The 17,740-nt window shown below is 38.4% G+C and overlaps 3 protein-coding genes across 6 annotated transcripts in view; 1 reads left to right on the plus strand and 2 right to left on the minus strand.

Moving 5' to 3' along the window:
- LOC134212294 (nonsense-mediated mRNA decay factor SMG5) overlaps positions 1-4,886 on the minus strand; it is a 39,560-nt gene extending 34,674 nt beyond the window's left edge. The window contains exon 1 of the mRNA XM_062690007.1: positions 4,174-4,886. Coding sequence (XP_062545991.1) covers positions 4,174-4,211 — 38 coding nt within the window. The 5' untranslated portion in view covers positions 4,212-4,886. The remainder of the gene's footprint in view (positions 1-4,173) is intronic.
- Positions 4,887-6,985: 2,099 nt separating this feature from the next.
- LOC134212296 (inhibitor of growth protein 4) lies at positions 6,986-8,973 on the plus strand. 4 transcript variants are annotated; one of them, XM_062690011.1, is made up of 4 exons: positions 6,986-7,153; positions 7,208-7,737; positions 8,433-8,591; positions 8,654-8,973. In XM_062690011.1, the coding sequence occupies exons 1-4, from the start codon at positions 7,117-7,119 to the stop codon at positions 8,753-8,755; spliced, it is 828 nt and encodes a 275-aa protein (XP_062545995.1). In that variant the 5' UTR covers positions 6,986-7,116; the 3' UTR covers positions 8,756-8,973. The 4 variants fall into 4 exon arrangements, with proteins under 4 accessions (XP_062545995.1, XP_062545997.1, XP_062545993.1 ...); XM_062690013.1 differs by having other exon boundaries at positions 8,436-8,591; XM_062690009.1 differs by having other exon boundaries at positions 6,987-7,153; positions 7,208-7,773.
- LOC134212295 (zinc finger protein 41-like) overlaps positions 8,926-17,740 on the minus strand; it is a 36,830-nt gene continuing 28,015 nt past the window's right edge. Inside the window, exons 2-4 of the mRNA XM_062690008.1 lie at positions 9,621-9,897; positions 9,458-9,558; positions 8,926-9,398 (exon numbers count right to left, since the gene is read on the minus strand). Of these exons, the coding sequence (XP_062545992.1) occupies positions 9,135-9,398; positions 9,458-9,558; positions 9,621-9,897 (642 nt within the window). The 3' untranslated portion in view covers positions 8,926-9,134. The remainder of the gene's footprint in view (positions 9,399-9,457; positions 9,559-9,620; positions 9,898-17,740) is intronic.

Genomic DNA, 17,740 nt, shown 5'->3' on the forward strand with positions numbered 1-17,740 from the left:
ATTGAGAAAATGCCGTTCGAAAAAAAATGCATCACAATGTCTATTCCTATTTCCCAGGTTTATGATATTTTAAGCAGCAAAAACACCCAAAAGCACATAATCAACACTATAAATACTAGAATAAGAGATCGGCGAAGACGCCATCTTGTTTCCAATCGAATCGTCAAAAGCAGTTCCATTTCGACTTATTTCTTTTTGCATCCATAAGAAGCAAGCAAAAAGTTCAAGTGCTGCCAGTATCATTGTCACGATTTCATGCATTTTCAGACGTTGCCAATTCGACAGTTTTTCACTCCGCCGGTTTCTGGTTATAGGGTTGCTAATCAACACTTTCTATCCATCCAAAACCTCATGCATCGAAAACATGCAAAAATGTGTCAAAATCATTAAAATAAAATTTTAAGTCTATTTTCATTTTTTCTTGGAATAGGTCTTCTTGTTAAGTCATTCTGCATTTGCTTGTTTATGGCATTTAACGGGATAAGGCTTTTCGGGAGGAGAAATTTTATCTCACGGAGGTCGGGCCGATGACGGTTCGGAAAAAAATCCCGTTATCGACCCGAAGTTGGAGAAGGCTTATCCCAGACAGAAAAAAAACGAGTGGCTTGAGCGTTTTTTAGGGTGGATCTACAAATATTTTGAAAACAACACGTTATAGGCCCAATCGAGTGGCTTGAGCGTTTTTTAGGGTGGATCTACAAATATTTTGAAAACAACACGTTATAGGCCCAATCGAAAATAGTTATTCTTTTTCTAATAAATTTAATCGAATATGCGAAATATATTTATACGATTGGTAGTTATTAGGGGATGCTATATCGAAGGGTATTAAAATTGATTTTGTTTACTTTTTATTTGTAGGCCCTTATCAATTGTTAAGCGAGATATACATTACGTTTGCGTTGGCTGACTCAACTGTGGCATACAAGGTAAAGTAATTCCGTACTGAATAGATTGGATGAGAAAAAAACCAATGATTTGCAATAATTTCGAAATGCAATGTCCGATTCTCCGTATTCTCCATTGTATGCAACTTGTTGCGAGTAAATCGGGTAATGCTAAGTTCTAAAAAGTGTGTCTACAAAACTTTTTTTTTTTTTTTTTTTTTTCGAGAGTTGACCAGTTGTAGTCTTAATAGACTGGTATCTCGACTGGGCTCTCCATGTGATACACAATACTAGCAGACGACTCAAGCTATGTTGCTCACTAGGTCACTGCGGCCTGGGTTTGTATTGTGATCATACCGATACATTATTCTTTCTATCTACAGTCTGTCAATTATAAACCGAACAAATAATGGAAGCTCAACATGTACATAGATGTTTTCTGAATAAGTAGTTAACATGTAAATTTAATTATTAGTTACTTGGAGCCGACATTCAATACCTAATAGTAGTCTATGTTGACAACGGGTGGTACTGTTGCCATTTCCAAGTAACAATTTCGAATAAAGATGTAATGATATCATTCTGGTAGGGTAGTTTCAAAATAGATTAATTTAAGTACTATTGTAATAAATGGACACATTGAAGAGCTTCCCTTATTTTAACACGGTTGAGTATCGGATGTTTGTCAATACGTCGTCGAGTTAATTGTATCCTATCAGTCACAGTAATGTCATATGTTAAAGTTTCAGTAGTCTAATAGTGATCATTATACAAAATTTCTGTCCAGTTGTTCCGTAATTGCTTTTTTTGGTCAAGTTCTATTCCCTTTTCTAATATTCAAACCTTTATTATTTATTAAAATAATGAGGTCTAAAATTCAGTTATTCAGATTCAGGGTATACAATATTCAATATAATAGTGGATGAACGCATCATATGGTCTATCCTCATTTCCGTAAGTGGTCAAGTTATTAGTCTTATATCAATAATATTGGTACTAGTTATTCTCTATCTTGTGAGTGCAATGGTCTCAATTAACTATTCTAAACAGAACTCTGTCTCTTGTCTTTCTGTCCACCGATGGTCATGTATTTATTTTCGTTTTTTATTATTTATTTGATATCCTTAAATTTCATTCATTTATTTTACTATTTATTTTATTATAAGGTAAAGGTCAGCGAATTTGTCTTAATACGAGAAACACTAAGTCATGTCCCCTATATATCCGCTAATTTTTCTAACTAACCTAATAGAAGAAAGAGAGAAACAGTTTTTTTTTTTTTTTTTTTGCGTTGATCCATGCAGCTAGAGAGACTAAAATAAAAAGATTATCAAGAAGATATAATAGATACATTCACTATCTCCAATGCCAAATTAGTAAATATACAAATTCTACTTTTCACTACTAAAATTCTGCTTCAGCTATTTATACGGGTACAAAATGAATTATTGTTAGCTACTACTACAAGTATAAATAGATGTATGCTATTTGGATAAGCGTTTGTTTCAGGGTCTTGTTAGTATTAGAGTTATGTTAGTTAGACCCCTACTGAGCCCTGCCGGCACCTCCAAATTTACCAATAGGCAGTTGTTGTTAGATCGTGCGACACTAACCATTAGTTAACTTGGAGGCATGGTACCTCAAGTGTTTGGTATAACTGTTGACCTTATTTAAGTAAGATGTGATAAAAGTTTCTCTACGGAGCTTATTTTCAAACCATTACTATTAAAATAACGATATTCTTGTGAAGGAGATATAAAAAATGGAAAAATATCTTAATTTTTTAATTTAGTGTTGAACTTAACCTTTGTTTGAAAAAAGCACTCTATTAAACAACAAAAATAAAAATAAGATAAAAATCTTTTTAAGACACTTGAAATATCAACGTCAAGCCCCTTATCCATGGACAGGGAAAAAGTGTGTCTACAAAACTTGTACACATACACACACATACAGACATCACCTCGGTTCGTCGAACTGAGTCGATCGGTTGATCGGTATATAACACTATGGCTCTCCGGGCCTTTTATCAAAAGTTGTATTTTAGAGTAATCCTATAGCCTTTCGGTACAACTTTGTTGTACGAGAAAGGCAAAAATACCAAATTTGAAACAGAAAGTTGCCATCCAACTATCAACAAGACACCGGAATGGTGATAATGGCAAATTTGATAGTTTGAATGTCCAAAGTAGCCAACGATTTGTCAAAACAAGCCCGCGCGACAGCACTCAGTCGGAGGGATTGCATCGTCTATTGACCATCCATCTATCGCGAGCAGCGGATCTTCGGATTTGCAACAAACCGTGATTTCCCATGGAGTCTATAGCAGTGTTGAAAAATATCATTGGCATCCATTTCCCTTAATTAATTTCAGAAGCGCGATATCAAATTATGAAGTGTAACGAACCTATAGCGCTATATCGTCTAACAGGATCATTGCTGTTAATATGAACTCCAAGACGAATACACAACAGCTCAAAGTTGTTCCCATCCTGCTCGTTGTTTTTTGACATCAAATAAACATGAGAGGGATGGGAATAACTTCGAGCTGCTCTATGGATAGCATTATAGTAATCAATTTCCACTCAACGTCAACGCAGCTCTAAATTTCAGTCCGCAAAGAAGCAACAGGACAAATTTAATGTTCTGCATGGCACCACATGGCAGACTATGCCACCTTTACGTGGATCAGTTCAGTTCATCCTTTGGGGCGAAACCATTCCTAACTTGAACTAAATAGTTATTTCTATTGCCCTACCGTATTTTGTAATTTGTTCATTTTATTGGACACGAAAACCTGTTAGTGTTACGCTTTGTATCAGGTCAACCTTATTTGAGATGATTTATTAAACTACCCTATTCTGAATACAAGCTTTATGACTATGTCAAGAGGTATCTGGATGTCAAAGTTTGCACATCCGATTTTCATTTAATTTATCAAGAATAAAGCACGTAATATGCACAGGCTGTTAGCAACGCAACACAACACAAAGTTTCCACTTTACAAAAAATGATGTGCTTCTGACTGTGTCACTGTGTTGTTACTAAACGCGTTCGATGACGTCAGTAATTAGCTACATCATAAACTACACACAAGTATGAACAACATTGATCACTTTTCAATATTCGTCATTAAATGACGACAATATTGTTAAAAAAAATACGACCTTGAAACTGATTTACGCCTACCACCTAGCCACAAATAAATGTAAAAATTACTATCCAAAGCAAAACTATCTTATACGTAATAGAAACTAACTCGCCACTAACAAAAACAGTTACTCACCTGAACAGCTGCTTCACGTCGTTACTAGAATATTCCATGATCGTTACTTGAGGTCTGTCGACCAACTTATAAAGCCATGTAATCTAAACCTATCCCCTTCAAACACTAGACATCCAACAAATCAGCAAAATAAATCAACGAGAATAAAAGGTTTTCGTCCCAATGACGCCTTGTATTCGTTCTCCGCTCTTCAGTAAATGGTTGCCTTTTCACGAATGCCACAAATTATTTTCGATGTCTGACGCAACTCTGGCATAGTTTCCCTTTTTCTCGGACTACCACAAGCAGGATCCTTAGCCTTTATTGTGCAATCTGGCCGTGTTTACGCGTAATCCCGTCAGGACGTATTGGCCTTGCTCGTTGTCTCCGTGGTGAAATAGAATTGCTCAAGCAGGTCTGTCTTCTGTCCTTCGCCAAAGATCAGCAGCAGCACATTTTTTTCCATCTTCAGAGCATTTTCGGCGTAAATCTTCATCACAAATGGGATTCGACAGGAAGGACAGCTGCTTTCGGCGTTATTTTACGGCAGGAATGTATTCCTAGGCGTCCAACGCTAGGAATTTCACAATATTGGATTTTTCGACACTTCTATAAGTATATTTGGGCGGTTTTCCTGCAGTCACCAGTCGAAATTTTCCACACAACAAGCTCCCAAAGTACAAAACACTTCCGCACGTAATGTTGAAACATCAGCTCAGCACTGACTGAAAAATGAAGACAGAATTTAACTTTTTTTTCAGTTGGCTGCCATGCACTAGGGGTGTAACGGAAAATGAATAAGTTCCACATTTTTCAGGGTACAGTGAAAAGATATTATTTACTGCTCATAAAAAAATTACTCTTCCACTCATTTTTGGTCGCAACGAAAAATACGCGCCAGATAGTCGCCTAAGGAAAACATACCTCCAGAAAAAAAGCTATGTACTTTTAAAATTTGGTCACCATTCCGTCGGTGAATGCTTGGATAGCACATGCTATTTGTACTGCGGAGAATTTTTCACATCTATGAGAGCCTTGGAAAATGATCACGAAAGTTGTCATTGTTGTCAGGCGACAATCTTTATCTTGTAACTAAAATATCTTTTGTACAGTGACATGTGGGGGCATTTAGCACTTGGTTCAGCCGAGGGTTCAGCGCTGGGTGGTGCGAATAGAATCGATTTGGATGTCAAACTGAAGCCAAAATGTATTGTGCCGGAGCAAAACATTGAAGATTGTGGTTATGTTTGTTTTAGATCTTATGTTGAGAAGTATTGTTATTTATTGGAGAAAAAATAAAAATAAACTTATAGTGAGTTTTGTATTTTTTGTAACAAATATTTTCAGTGGAAAATTAGTAGTAATGCAACTAAAAAGCACTCGTTACGAAATTTCACGAGATTCAGCAGCTGATTGGAGCAGGAATGTATGTAAACCATCGCAAAGTCATGTACACCCAAAAAAATCTGCACGTTGTTTCCACCTGAAAAAGTACGTATATTTTTTCCACCTGAAATTCACGTAACTATTATCTGATTTTTTGATAGAATTTTCATTCTACGTGAAAATCAGGTAAGTTCTACTTAAGTTTTGAATAGAATTCACCGGACACGTAAGTTTCACCTGAATTTTCTGAAGCATTTGGAGTTACGTGTGCACGTAAAATGTACCTGAAAATTCAGGTGGAAACTAGAAATACTACAATAAGAGATCGGCGAAGACGCCATCTTGTTTCCAATCGAACCGTCAAAAGCGGTTCCAATTCGACTTGTTTACATTTTGCATCCATAAGAAGCAAGCAAAAAGTTCAAGTGCTGCCAGACTTATTTTCACGATTTCATGCATTTTCATACGTTGCCATTTCGACAGTTTTTCACTCCGCCGGTCTCTGGTTATAGGGTTGCTAGTGGAAACAACGTTTAGATTATTTGGAGTGTAGAGTCTCGCGCATTTGTGCGCCCTCATGCAGCTGCAGCATGGAAAGAGAAACTCAAAGAGTGGGAAATGTTTGACAGCCAAGTAACTGCAAAATAATTTTGCCTATGGGAGCGATCAAAATATCCCCCCACTCGCTAGAGAACTGAAAAGCGGCTCTATCCGCAGTACCAAGGTCCAGAGGGGAGACAACGGATTTGTTTTTCATATGTAGTTGGGCAAGTATGACAGTACCTTCTTATTTGGCGCATAAATTTATATTTCAATGTCAAAATGCTTCTATACTACCATGAATTGTCGTGGTATTTGTGAAAATTTTCATTGTTTACCGTTTTTACAATAAAGAGTGGCGTTGAAAGCACATATTAAATTAAAGATTGCAAAGAACAAAAATACACCAAATCCGTTAAAATGTAGTGTTTTCACTTTATTCTTTACGCGAAATATGTTGATAAATAATTATGTTGGTAGAAGAAACTGTGCTGAGCAATGTCGTTTCTGTTCGCATGACTAATATCTAGGTTACTTTGACCTGGCAGCCAAAGTACCGGCACTACAAGTGTCAAACCGTTGTTGTTGATGGAATTAAACATGCTCTATACAACACGATGCATAAATTATGGCCAATTGTTGAAGCATAATTTGGCAAAATAATTTAAATGACTACAGCGCGACTATTGTTCTATAGTACTTATGCTTCTACTGTTAGTGCCGTCGGCATTCGCTTGATTGGAGGCAACAAATATTTGACAGCTTGACACCCGCCTAACTTGGTCTGACCACCTCCCCGCCCCTTTTGCGTTACGTGATTTGTGTACGGACCTGTGTGGCAACTGTGGAAAAACTTTTACCACCCCTGTGAGTTGTGTCACGCACAATTTTTTTTTCTCACAACACAAACAAAAACAAATTCATACTGTAATGGCTGCTTAGGCTTCCAGGTCCGATTTTTATAATTTGCAGTGAAACTTGCGTACATATTTGTGGTACAGAGTATAAAAATATATTTCCAAGCAGCACACCACCGAGATGACTTCCGCGTTATATTTGGAGCATTACTTGGATGGTGAGTACCTAAATCAAATATGTAATACGGAAGTGATTCTAACAAACTTTCTAGGGTTAGAGCATCTGCCAAACGAGCTGAAACGAAATTTCACGCTTATGCGAGATTTGGACTCCCGAGCTCAGGTGCTGATGAAATCGATCGATGAAAAAGCAAATGAATTCATGAAGCAGTTGGTCAACTCTAAGGAGAACTTTCCCGACGATGTGAAGAAGGAGAAATTGCGGGCAATTCAGGAGCTCTTCAACAAGGCCAAGGAGTTCGGAGACGACAAGGTGCAGCTCGCCATTCAGACGTACGAGTTGGTGGACAAGCACATTCGGCGGTTGGATTCGGACTTGGCTCGCTTCGAGGGCGAAATCCAGGATAAGACGCTGAACGCTCGTGAGAAATCCGAGGAAACGGTCACGAAAAAGGGCGGTCGCAAAAAGGTGAAGGATGCGAAGAGTTCCGCCAAGAAGAAGCGGGCCCATTCCTCGGAGGACGAGGGTCGTGCCGCAGGCGTCAGTGGTGCCGGTGCTAGTGGCAATGCCGCTGGAAATACGAGCGCAAACGGTAAAGGCAAAAACACCAAGAAGCAGAAGGTAAATCAAGAAGAGAAGGGACGCAAAGGTAATAAGGTAGGATCATCGTTTCATCTCTCATTTTGTATACAATATCTTTATTTTAAAATCTTATCTCGTACTTTATTTATAACGAAAGGAGTTCTAATGATTCGTAAAAGTGCATCTTACTTCTAAATTGCCAAATTTGCATTTCTAGTCACCACTGCTTTTCAAATAATGAAAATCTACGTTTGTGCATCCAAAAACTTCCTTTGCACAACATTAGAACTCTTATTTTTTCCAATTGTTTAATGCAGTAGATGTTTGGATATGTTTTTGATATTTTTATGGCAAGGAGACTTAGTGTATTTAGCTTTTTATTTTATTTTTAAAGCGTCCGGCATATTTTGGCATATCCAAAAATATTATTTTTCAAAACTTCCGGTAATTGCTGGAGAACTCTGTTACATTGTCAGAAAATGCATGTAAATAGTCGACGGATTCAATAAATATTAATCCACCAAGACATGGTTTAGAATCGTCAATTTGAGTTTTGTGAGTATTAGCGAGCTAACATCATCTTCACTCATACTTCATTGTTTAAGCTTTTCACCATGAGTGCCATAGCCATCAAAATTGTATTAAATTTAGTTGCTAACATCATTGCATGACTGTGTTATTGTATTTTGAGCCTTTCCTAATTGTTCGCCTTTCTATTGATTTATACCGATCAGCAGAAAAACGCAGAACTGGATGACAGCGCCCAGGATGGTGGGCACGGAACTCCTCATCCTAGCGATGTCCTTGATATGCCAGTCGATCCGAACGAGCCCACATATTGCTTGTGCCACCAGGTATCCTACGGTGAAATGATTGGTTGCGATAATCCAGATGTACGTATCAGACCTTCCTTGTGTCAGAGGCATGGATTTAGAATTTATTTTCAATTTTGCAGTGTCCCATTGAGTGGTTCCATTTTGCTTGCGTCGGGCTTACCACCAAGCCGAAAGGTAAGTGGTTTTGTCCCAAGTGCTCACAGGATCGGAAGAAGAAATAGATGGTACCCAGAGAGCTACCGTGAACGAACGAAGCGAAGCAACTGCTTCGTGGAGATGTTTGTAATGTCGAACACTGTGCGTGAATTGCTAGAGACGAAAGTTTGTCGATGAGATATCTACATATTTGGATGTGATTGATCGTTTTGGATATGAATGTACGAGAATAAAATAGTATTATTGATATATTTGAATCTTGATAAATTTTCAATCGACTACATTCTAACATCTAAGCTTTATTTAGAGAAATATCCTTTTCATTGTATCATATAATAGATTGAGCATATTTATCGTTATTTTGTGAAAAGCTGAATAAATAAAAATATTCGTGTTGCTGTTAGACACTAGTGGAACTATCCTAAGATATAGAGCACACCACCATCATGAATGATCCGGTGGCTTAAATTGACACTTCTTTGCGTGGGTTCTCATGTTGCTTGATTGTGTGAACGTTTGACCACAATTCGGATGCGGGCATTTGTACGGCTTATAGCCAGTGTGGTAGTTGAGATGCGTCTTCAAGTGATGCTTTTTGGTAAAAGCCTTCGGACAAATTGGGCACGCAAAGGGTTTGATGCCAGAGTGCAACCGGTGATGCAGGGTCATATTGCTTCGGTCGGCAAAACTTTTCCCGCACACAGAACACTAAAAGAATGAAGATGTGATTAATCGTTCAACTTAAATAGAAAGAAAGAACATTTTACCTGATAGGGTTTTTCACCAGAGTGCGTTCGCAAATGCTGTTTCAAGAGCATTTTTCTAGAGAATCGCTTTCCACATTCGTTGCATTTGTGCGGTTTCACACCTAAATATGACAAATAGTTACTTCTAGTCAAATTCTATAGTAGGTATATAACATGCCCTTACCCGTATGAATCCGAACGTGCATGTTGAAGGCAACTCGCTGATTGAACGATTTCGGGCAATGTGGGCAGGCATATTCCTTCTTGTTGCGATGGATCTTCAGATGACTGCTAAGGTAGCCTTTGTCGTTGAATACCTTTCCGCACTCAGGGCATTTGGCTGCAAATTCCTTGGTCCCGCGATGCACGGAGACGTGATATTTATAGTTTCGCAACTGGGAGAATCCTTTACCACATTCTTCGCACTCAAAGCGAGGTGACTTATGCGTTTTTTCATGGGTCTGTAAACGAGGAAATAAATACATAAATGATTCATAATGGGAAAACTAATTGCAAGAAAATCTACTAAACGGTTTTCAAAATGTTCCAAATTTGAATGTTTTTCATTGTGCAATAATTTTGAAAGTTCAAAAGGTGAATATGATAATCTTCTCCATAATCCTTCATTTGCGAGTTTAACTTGCTTGGGACGAAAGGCGGAATTTTGAAAACAATACTTTCTCAAACAAAAAATATTTAAAACGTGGAAAATTGAGTGTGTAGTGATCTTTAAATTAAAACAGATTAAAACTAACCTCAGCACTGTAGGGGAGGATGGGGCACCCCTAATTTTACCGCTATTGTGCCTTTTTTTCTTTAAACCACCCCGCACACTGTTAAACTATAGTCCAACAAAAGACTTGATACTGAAAAAATATTATAAAAATGAAATGATTGTGAAATACAGATGAATTAGCAAAAGTTTGTGAAAACTTGGATTTTCTTATACCAAAGAAATCAGCAGTAGAAAATAAAGTTTTTAAAAACATAAACAATTATATGGAAATGCTAATAAGGGCAGTAGGGGCAATATGAGCCACCCTCATTTCGAGCTTATTGACAAGTTTTATCATGTCAAAGCTATATGATCTTTAAGAGAATGCTCCACGTATGCTTCTACGTGAAAACCTCCCAGGAATTTCTTGGGTGAATTCTTCCAATGGATTTCTCTTTCCGGATGTGCGCCACTCTGCCATTCATCAGAACACCTCGTACCTTCTAGACAATTACAGCTCTGCCACGCTCTCGCAAATAAGGCCGATGACATAGTGACGCGTGTGCGTGCGCGAACGCGTCCAAGACAAAAGGAATCCTCTTGCTGATATTCTATTCTGATTTATTAATTTTTTTTTGGCAAGTAACATAAAATACAGTCACCACATTTTTTTCCTGACATTTCAAGGAAAATTTTCATATAAAAACAATTTTCATATGATGAAAGTAGCAGAAGTTATACTAAAAATACTGTTGACACCGAACATATATTTCATTGTTTGATAGCGAATTCTTGTGTAACTGCATATCTCATACGAGTTTATTTAAAAAAAAAACAGTAACCCTGCACCACTTGTTACCATAGAAACATAATTTAACGCTGGACAGGTCAAGGAATTATACTTCAATTGTGTTCATAATCATTTTCTGGAAGGAGGAGACTATGACACAATTTAGACAAAAACCCTCCTTCAGCGCTACATTAGCTGGTGGGATTGGTCTACCAAATCTTCGGCCCTGTAGCAAAAAAAAAACATCCAGACAAATCTGAAGTCTGGACATCAGAGGTCAACGCAGCTCATCACGCTCAACTTGGTTTCACTGGGCATTACTTCCGTTGTCGAAGTCTTTTAGTTAAACGGGGTGTTTTGAAAGGAAAATAATGCAACATTGTAATATATTGGAGAGTCTACCACAGGTAGTTGATTGCTGTTTTAGTATAACATTGTTGGACTTCTATTCATACGGCGTTCGAGCTTTTTGTTACAGTTGGATAGCAGCCGGGCTACCAATCACCGAAAAATTTCTTATTTTGAAATTCCATGTTCTTGAATAGAGCGCATCACAGAGAGGCCTTACAAAGTATACGGAGCAAACAACGGAAGCTATCCACAGAAATTTCTATACTATCTACCAAAACAACAAAATGCCAGATAACCACGAACAGTATGCAAGTAAACTGTTATCCACGGTGGGAGCATATAACAGTGGTCACATAATGCAGGCGTCCATTGAGGTTCAATCAAGTTGGAAATACAGGACAAACATAAATACTACTTTGAACTAGTTCGTAGTTTTAATTTTTTGTTGATTTGAAATGTTAAAGAGTGATATTATGTTCTTAAATTTAATAATACTTCTTCTTATTGGCATTACATCAACCACTCTGACATATGCCGCCTCGGAGCTTAGTGTTCATTTAGCACTTCCATAGTTATTAACTGCGAAATTTCTAGTCCAAGCTACCATTTTCGCATTCGTACATCATGAGGCTACGATGATACTTTATGCTCAGGGAAGGTGAGAATATTTCCTAGACAAGGCCGGGAATCGAACCCAGCCACTTTTAGCATGGTCTTGCAGTGTAGCAGTGCATCTCACCGCAGGGCTAAGGAAGGCTACAGATCTATTCATAATATACCGTAAGAACATTTAAGACTTGCAGTAATTTTAATACAACTTCTACTATTTTCATCATATGAAAAAAGTTTTTATATGAAAATGTTGCTTTAAGCATCAGGAAAAAAAGGTAGTGGTTGGATTTTATACAACTTGCTGCAAAAAAAAATTACAAAATCGGAAAAGTTTTTAGGTTAAAATATTACCTTAAATAGTAAAAGTCAAAATTTCACCGATGAAATATTTTAATCGATGCTGATCGTTAAACTAGAGGTCAAAAACTATGATCTAACGGCTTAACATCCGAGGTGCATTCACTTTGCATAATAGTTGCCTTTAAACATAGCGTGTGTGGCTATTCGATACGCATCACAAAATGAGCGGAAATCATTTTGTTGAATGCAGGTTAGGTTATTTGAGGAATACATGTTGGTTCGCTACCGATATTTGACTTGAGTAAAGAAGTCTTCGAGGTCATTGAATGTCTCATAAGACCAGTTGCATTCTAGTAAAAATTCTGCTGAGGCCATTTAAAACATTTCAACAGCTACTACACATGATGGTATAATTGCAAATATACATTACCAGGTGACAGATGGTGTTATGTTGTTGCGTATTTATAACAATGTGGTTCAGCATAAACATTAGTTATATCTGCTGTTCAATATAGTAAATTTTCTATGTTCCTTCCACACACACGAGGTGGAGAACAGCCTTGAATAAATTTAAAGTAAATAACTAGAGTTTAGTATGAAGACATAATTAAAGCTCTTTTATTGTTTTGAACTGAAGAATGAGTCAGTGGTACAAAAAAGCCTATTAAATAATTCATGCATTTTTTATCCGAATTTTATATCGATGAGATGCGTAGCTGGTGAGAATGGGTGATTTGTCCATACTAGGAAATTAATTATACTTTAAATGTTGTGGCGCCATCCTTTTCGAACAGCACCACTTCTTTAGTACAGGCTCCCTGAAGACAAATTGGAAGAAGCACTCCGCGCCCTATTTCGAAATCTAAAACTTCCGTTTGGTGCCAACATATCGAAAACCTATTGGAATATGTCTTTGCTATCACGTTGAAATCTTGGGTAATGTTTTACCCCAATTCATAATTTCTTCAATGCATTAGAATAATTAAATTCCTAGTTTGCCGCTGTGAGCACGCTCAAAGTGTGTGATTCATTAAATTACGTTCAATTTGTCATGCTATGAGTAATCTATGGTAAACTACGACGGGCAGCGATATCATTTGAACCTCGCCCCATACCTCTCGTACCTAGGTTAGGTAGGTATATTATTCGCCATCCGCATCGCTTGCTGTCCGTTGCAATGTTTGCCAGCGCACCGCGATGATTCAAATTTTCTATCATCATCACCACTCATCGCCAATCATCATCGCATCCGATCGCAAATCTCCAAAATCTGCTGGAGATGAATCGAGGCCGATGCAAAAGCAGTACAAACAGTACAACACTTTTGCACACACCGGAGTCACTCACCACATGGTGATGAATCAATCCCGAAGCTAATGCAGTACGAATAAATACGAAACATATTCGTACAGGATTCACTCGTCAGCTTTGGGGAGATATATTTTGTGCGGTTCATTCGGGATGCATCGCTTATCGTTCTTTTCCGATTCCGTTCGCAAAATATAAGTGAATGCGAGATACTTGATGCGATTTCCAGTAACCCTGGACCTCCTCCGCTGCATTCTTCTATGACTTCAGAAAAGCTGATCATCGCAGTATTTCAAATCTCATATCTAGTTTAGACTGGGGTAATATTCTGGACAATGACGACGTCGACCGAGCAGCTGAAACGTTCTCCCATGTACTGTCATATATCGTTGACAGACATGTTCCCAAAATAGTGAAGCATAACCCCACGCACCGTGGCAAACAAGTGGTCTGCGACGACTGAAGTCGTATAAAAGAGCAGCGTTAAGGAAGTTCTCAAAGTACCGTACATTGTCACTGAAACGGCACTATGCACAAATCAATCACGAATACAAACGGACTGCCAAAAGTTGCTTCTCGCAGTATCAGCGTGGACTGCAAAGGAAGCTGAAAACACATCCTAAAAAGTTCTGGAAGTACGTAAAAGAGCAACGTAATGAATCTGGCCTTCCTTCGCGAATGACGCTTAACGGAATTTTGGCGTCTAATTCTCAGGACATCAGTAGACTGTTTGCAGAAAAATTCGCCAGTGTTTTCAGCAATGAAAGATTATCAGAAGACCAAATACGAAATGCTATGAGCTCCGTTCCTATCTCCGGCCAAGTTATGAGCATGGTTGATATCAATGTTGAAATAGTTCGCGAAGCTGCATTGAAACTAGGGTGGTCGGTCGATTTTTAACAAATACCGGTATTTGGTATTAGGTGGAGTCAATACCGGTAATACCGGTAGAATACCGGTTTTTGTGAAAATTTCAGGTATTTAAAGAAAAACTTGATTTGGACTACATTTGTTGACAAACTTCAAATGTTGTTGAGCTTGACAAAGCGAAACTTAAGTGGACATAACATACTGAGCGACTCATCTCCCAATCCGCATTGGATTTTGTTGGCAATGTTGCCAACTACTGAAAATGCCTTCTCTGGTTAAACCAAAGTTGGACGAATGGTTCCAAGACCGTCGAAAATCAGTGTCAAGTACTTGCCCTTAATCCCTTCAGATTCATAGTAGGAGAATTCCTTACGGATTGCATAAAAGGAACCTGGCGTTAACGTATTTGCCACCAACAACGCAAGTGTTTTGCTCTGGTACAGTCTCTTCAGTTGTTTAACCGATAAACCTGGAAAATTATCCATAGAGGCATCTTCTTAGTACCGATCATCAGGTATGGTCGTTGTCTCAGTTTCAACTATCGCATCAGAAATGATTAGACGCTACAAGATCCCGGCCGCTTACTTCATCAAAGATGCTCTGGATGTCTTGAAGAAAATGCCAAAATCGTTTCTGATCAATTGCTTCACGGCAGAATTTTTCAAAAAGCAAAAAGATCGGCGTATTCTGATCGGCTCTCTTGGATTTATTCCTTCAAAGCATAGAATAAATGGCGGAAATGTCTTTGGTTCAATTTGATAATTGTCTGCAAGTCTGAAAGTCTCGTAAACAAAGAGATAAAAAAAATGTTCCAACATAAATTGGTGCGCCATATAGAGTGCAGAACTCACAGCAGATTAGTTTCACAGCAGCTTAAACAGGTTAGAGGGCTTGAATTATTTCACCAACCGCCAAACATTTAGCACTGAAGTTGAATTTGGATTAAAGCTACAACTCATAGATCCGTTTGAGCATAGATAACATGCTATTTCAGCGTGCCTTGGAATCAGTACTAATTTAAATTCTCTTCCGAATTCAGAACGAACATATTTTTGCAATAAATTGTTTTTCACAGATGATAAAAGAAGTACTACGGCCGTACCTTATTCACAATTTCATATATTGCGGGAAAACGACGATGTCAACAATGTTCATTGAGAAAAAAGTCATTCGCAGTTTGGCAGATTTCTAAGAGAATGAAGCAACACGTATGAATAATGACGATAATGATCGAATTTTGGTGCAGCGTGAACGTCTTCAATGATGCTTACTTGGGCAAAGTTACTCATGCACGCATTTAATTGCTGTATTTTTTGCACGATGCTTTACTGCTTGTAACCGAATATTTGTCACATCTATGCTGGATTGGTGGACAGTGGACAGATATGCAATCACATAAAGTTTAGCTGGTATATTAAGGTGAAAACTATTCGAGATTTATTATACAGACAGCAAAATTTGAAATACCGAAAATACCGGTATTTTCCGTCTCTAATACCGGTATTTTCGGTACCCAAAATTGGCCGGTAATACCGGTATTACCGGTTTCGGTACTACCGGTTAGACCACCCTAATTGAAACTGAAAGCATCCTACACTGCCGCTAACCGCAAGTCGAGCACATCTGTATATGGAGCCTAGACTGGCCCAGATTAGTATGGGGAGAAAACATGTTGTAGAATTCACGGGCACCCCAGAATTGTGTCTTTGGGTGAGAAAATCAATCTCCCAGAATTTCAGCTCAATCGCTTGTTGCATAAGCTGCCACATTTGATGCGAAGTTTGTCTGGGGATTTCAGCAAAAATCTATGGGAAAATACTCCTCCGTCACTCATTCAATCTGGAAATTGGTTCGAATTGCTCTATTGACCTCAGAATTGCAAAAACGGCAGTAGGTATGCTACAGAACAATTTCACAGAACATTGCATGATGATTAAATGAATTATTAGGAGCTGATTTGTGTATTTTTGGATTTTTGATCGAATCGCATCAGCCGAAACCTATATAAAAATTCATTTAATCATCATACAATGTTCTGTGAAATTGTTCTGTAGCATACCAACTGCCGTTTTTGCAATTCTGAGGTCAATCGAGCAATCAGAACCAATTTCCAGATCGAATGAGTGACGGAGGTGTATTTTCCTATACATTTTGGCTGAAATCCCCATACAAACTTCAAATCAAATGCGCCAGCTTATGCAACAAGCGATTGAGCTGAAATTTTCAGAGATTGATTTTCTCACCCAAAGACACAATCCTGGGGGTGCCCGTGCAATTCGATAACTTTTTGTTTCCTGGGCCAGTCTATAGGAGCCCCATATACAGATGTGCTCGACTTGCGGTTAGCGGCAGTACAACCCCGGACCAGATGGAATTCCTTCCGTATTTCTGAAAACGCACATCGATGGCATTATTACTCCGTTAGTCCATGTTTTCCAACTTTCGATTACGTCAGGAAGTTTTCCGTCTTGTTGGAAGATAGCGCACATGTTCCCTGTTCATAAGAAAGGTAACAGACGGGACGTTGCAAATTACCGTGATATCACCTCATTGTCTGCTGTTGCCAAATTGTTCGAGCTAGTCATCATGGAACCTCTACTCGCCCATTGTAAATCATACATTAGTGACGACCAACATGGATTTATGCCCGGACGTTCCACTGCTACAAATCTTTTGTGCCTTACCTCCTACATCAATAGCAGCATGGTGGATCGCAGTCAAACGGACGTTATCTATACCGACCTAACAGCAGCCTTTGACAAATTGAATCACCGCATAGCTATTGCTAAACTGGATCGCCTCGGAATCAATGGTTCTCTCTTGCGATGGTTCCAGTCATATTTAACCGGTCGCAGCCTTACCGTGGTTATTGGAGATCATCAGTCAAACCATTTTGCCGCTACCTCAGGCATTCCTCAGGGTAGTCACCTGGGACCACTGATATTTCTGATCTATTTCAACGACGCCATTCTAACAATCAAAGGACCACGGCTCTGCTATGCAGACGACCTCAAACTGTATCTCCGAATTCCATTGAAGACTGTCACTCTCTCCAACGCCAACTGGATGCCTTTGCAAGTTGGTGCGTGCTTAACCGAATGGATGTTAACCCATCTAAATGTTCGGTAATCTCGGAAAAGGGAAACAATAATTCACAAGTATATCTTGTATGACACAGAACTTGAACTAGTCAATCAAGTTAAGGATCTGGGAGTTATTAGTTACCTAGTTACCTTTAAGCAGCATGTTTCCTACGTTGTCAGCAAAGCATCAAAGGTTTTAGGTTTCATCTTCAGGATTGCCAAAGAATTCACGGACATTTATTATCTAAAGTCGTTGTACTGTTGCCTGAAGAGCC

This window comes from Armigeres subalbatus, chromosome 2 (genome assembly GCF_024139115.2).
Source record: "Armigeres subalbatus isolate Guangzhou_Male chromosome 2, GZ_Asu_2, whole genome shotgun sequence".
In the NCBI taxonomy this organism is placed as follows: domain Eukaryota; kingdom Metazoa; phylum Arthropoda; class Insecta; order Diptera; family Culicidae; genus Armigeres; species Armigeres subalbatus.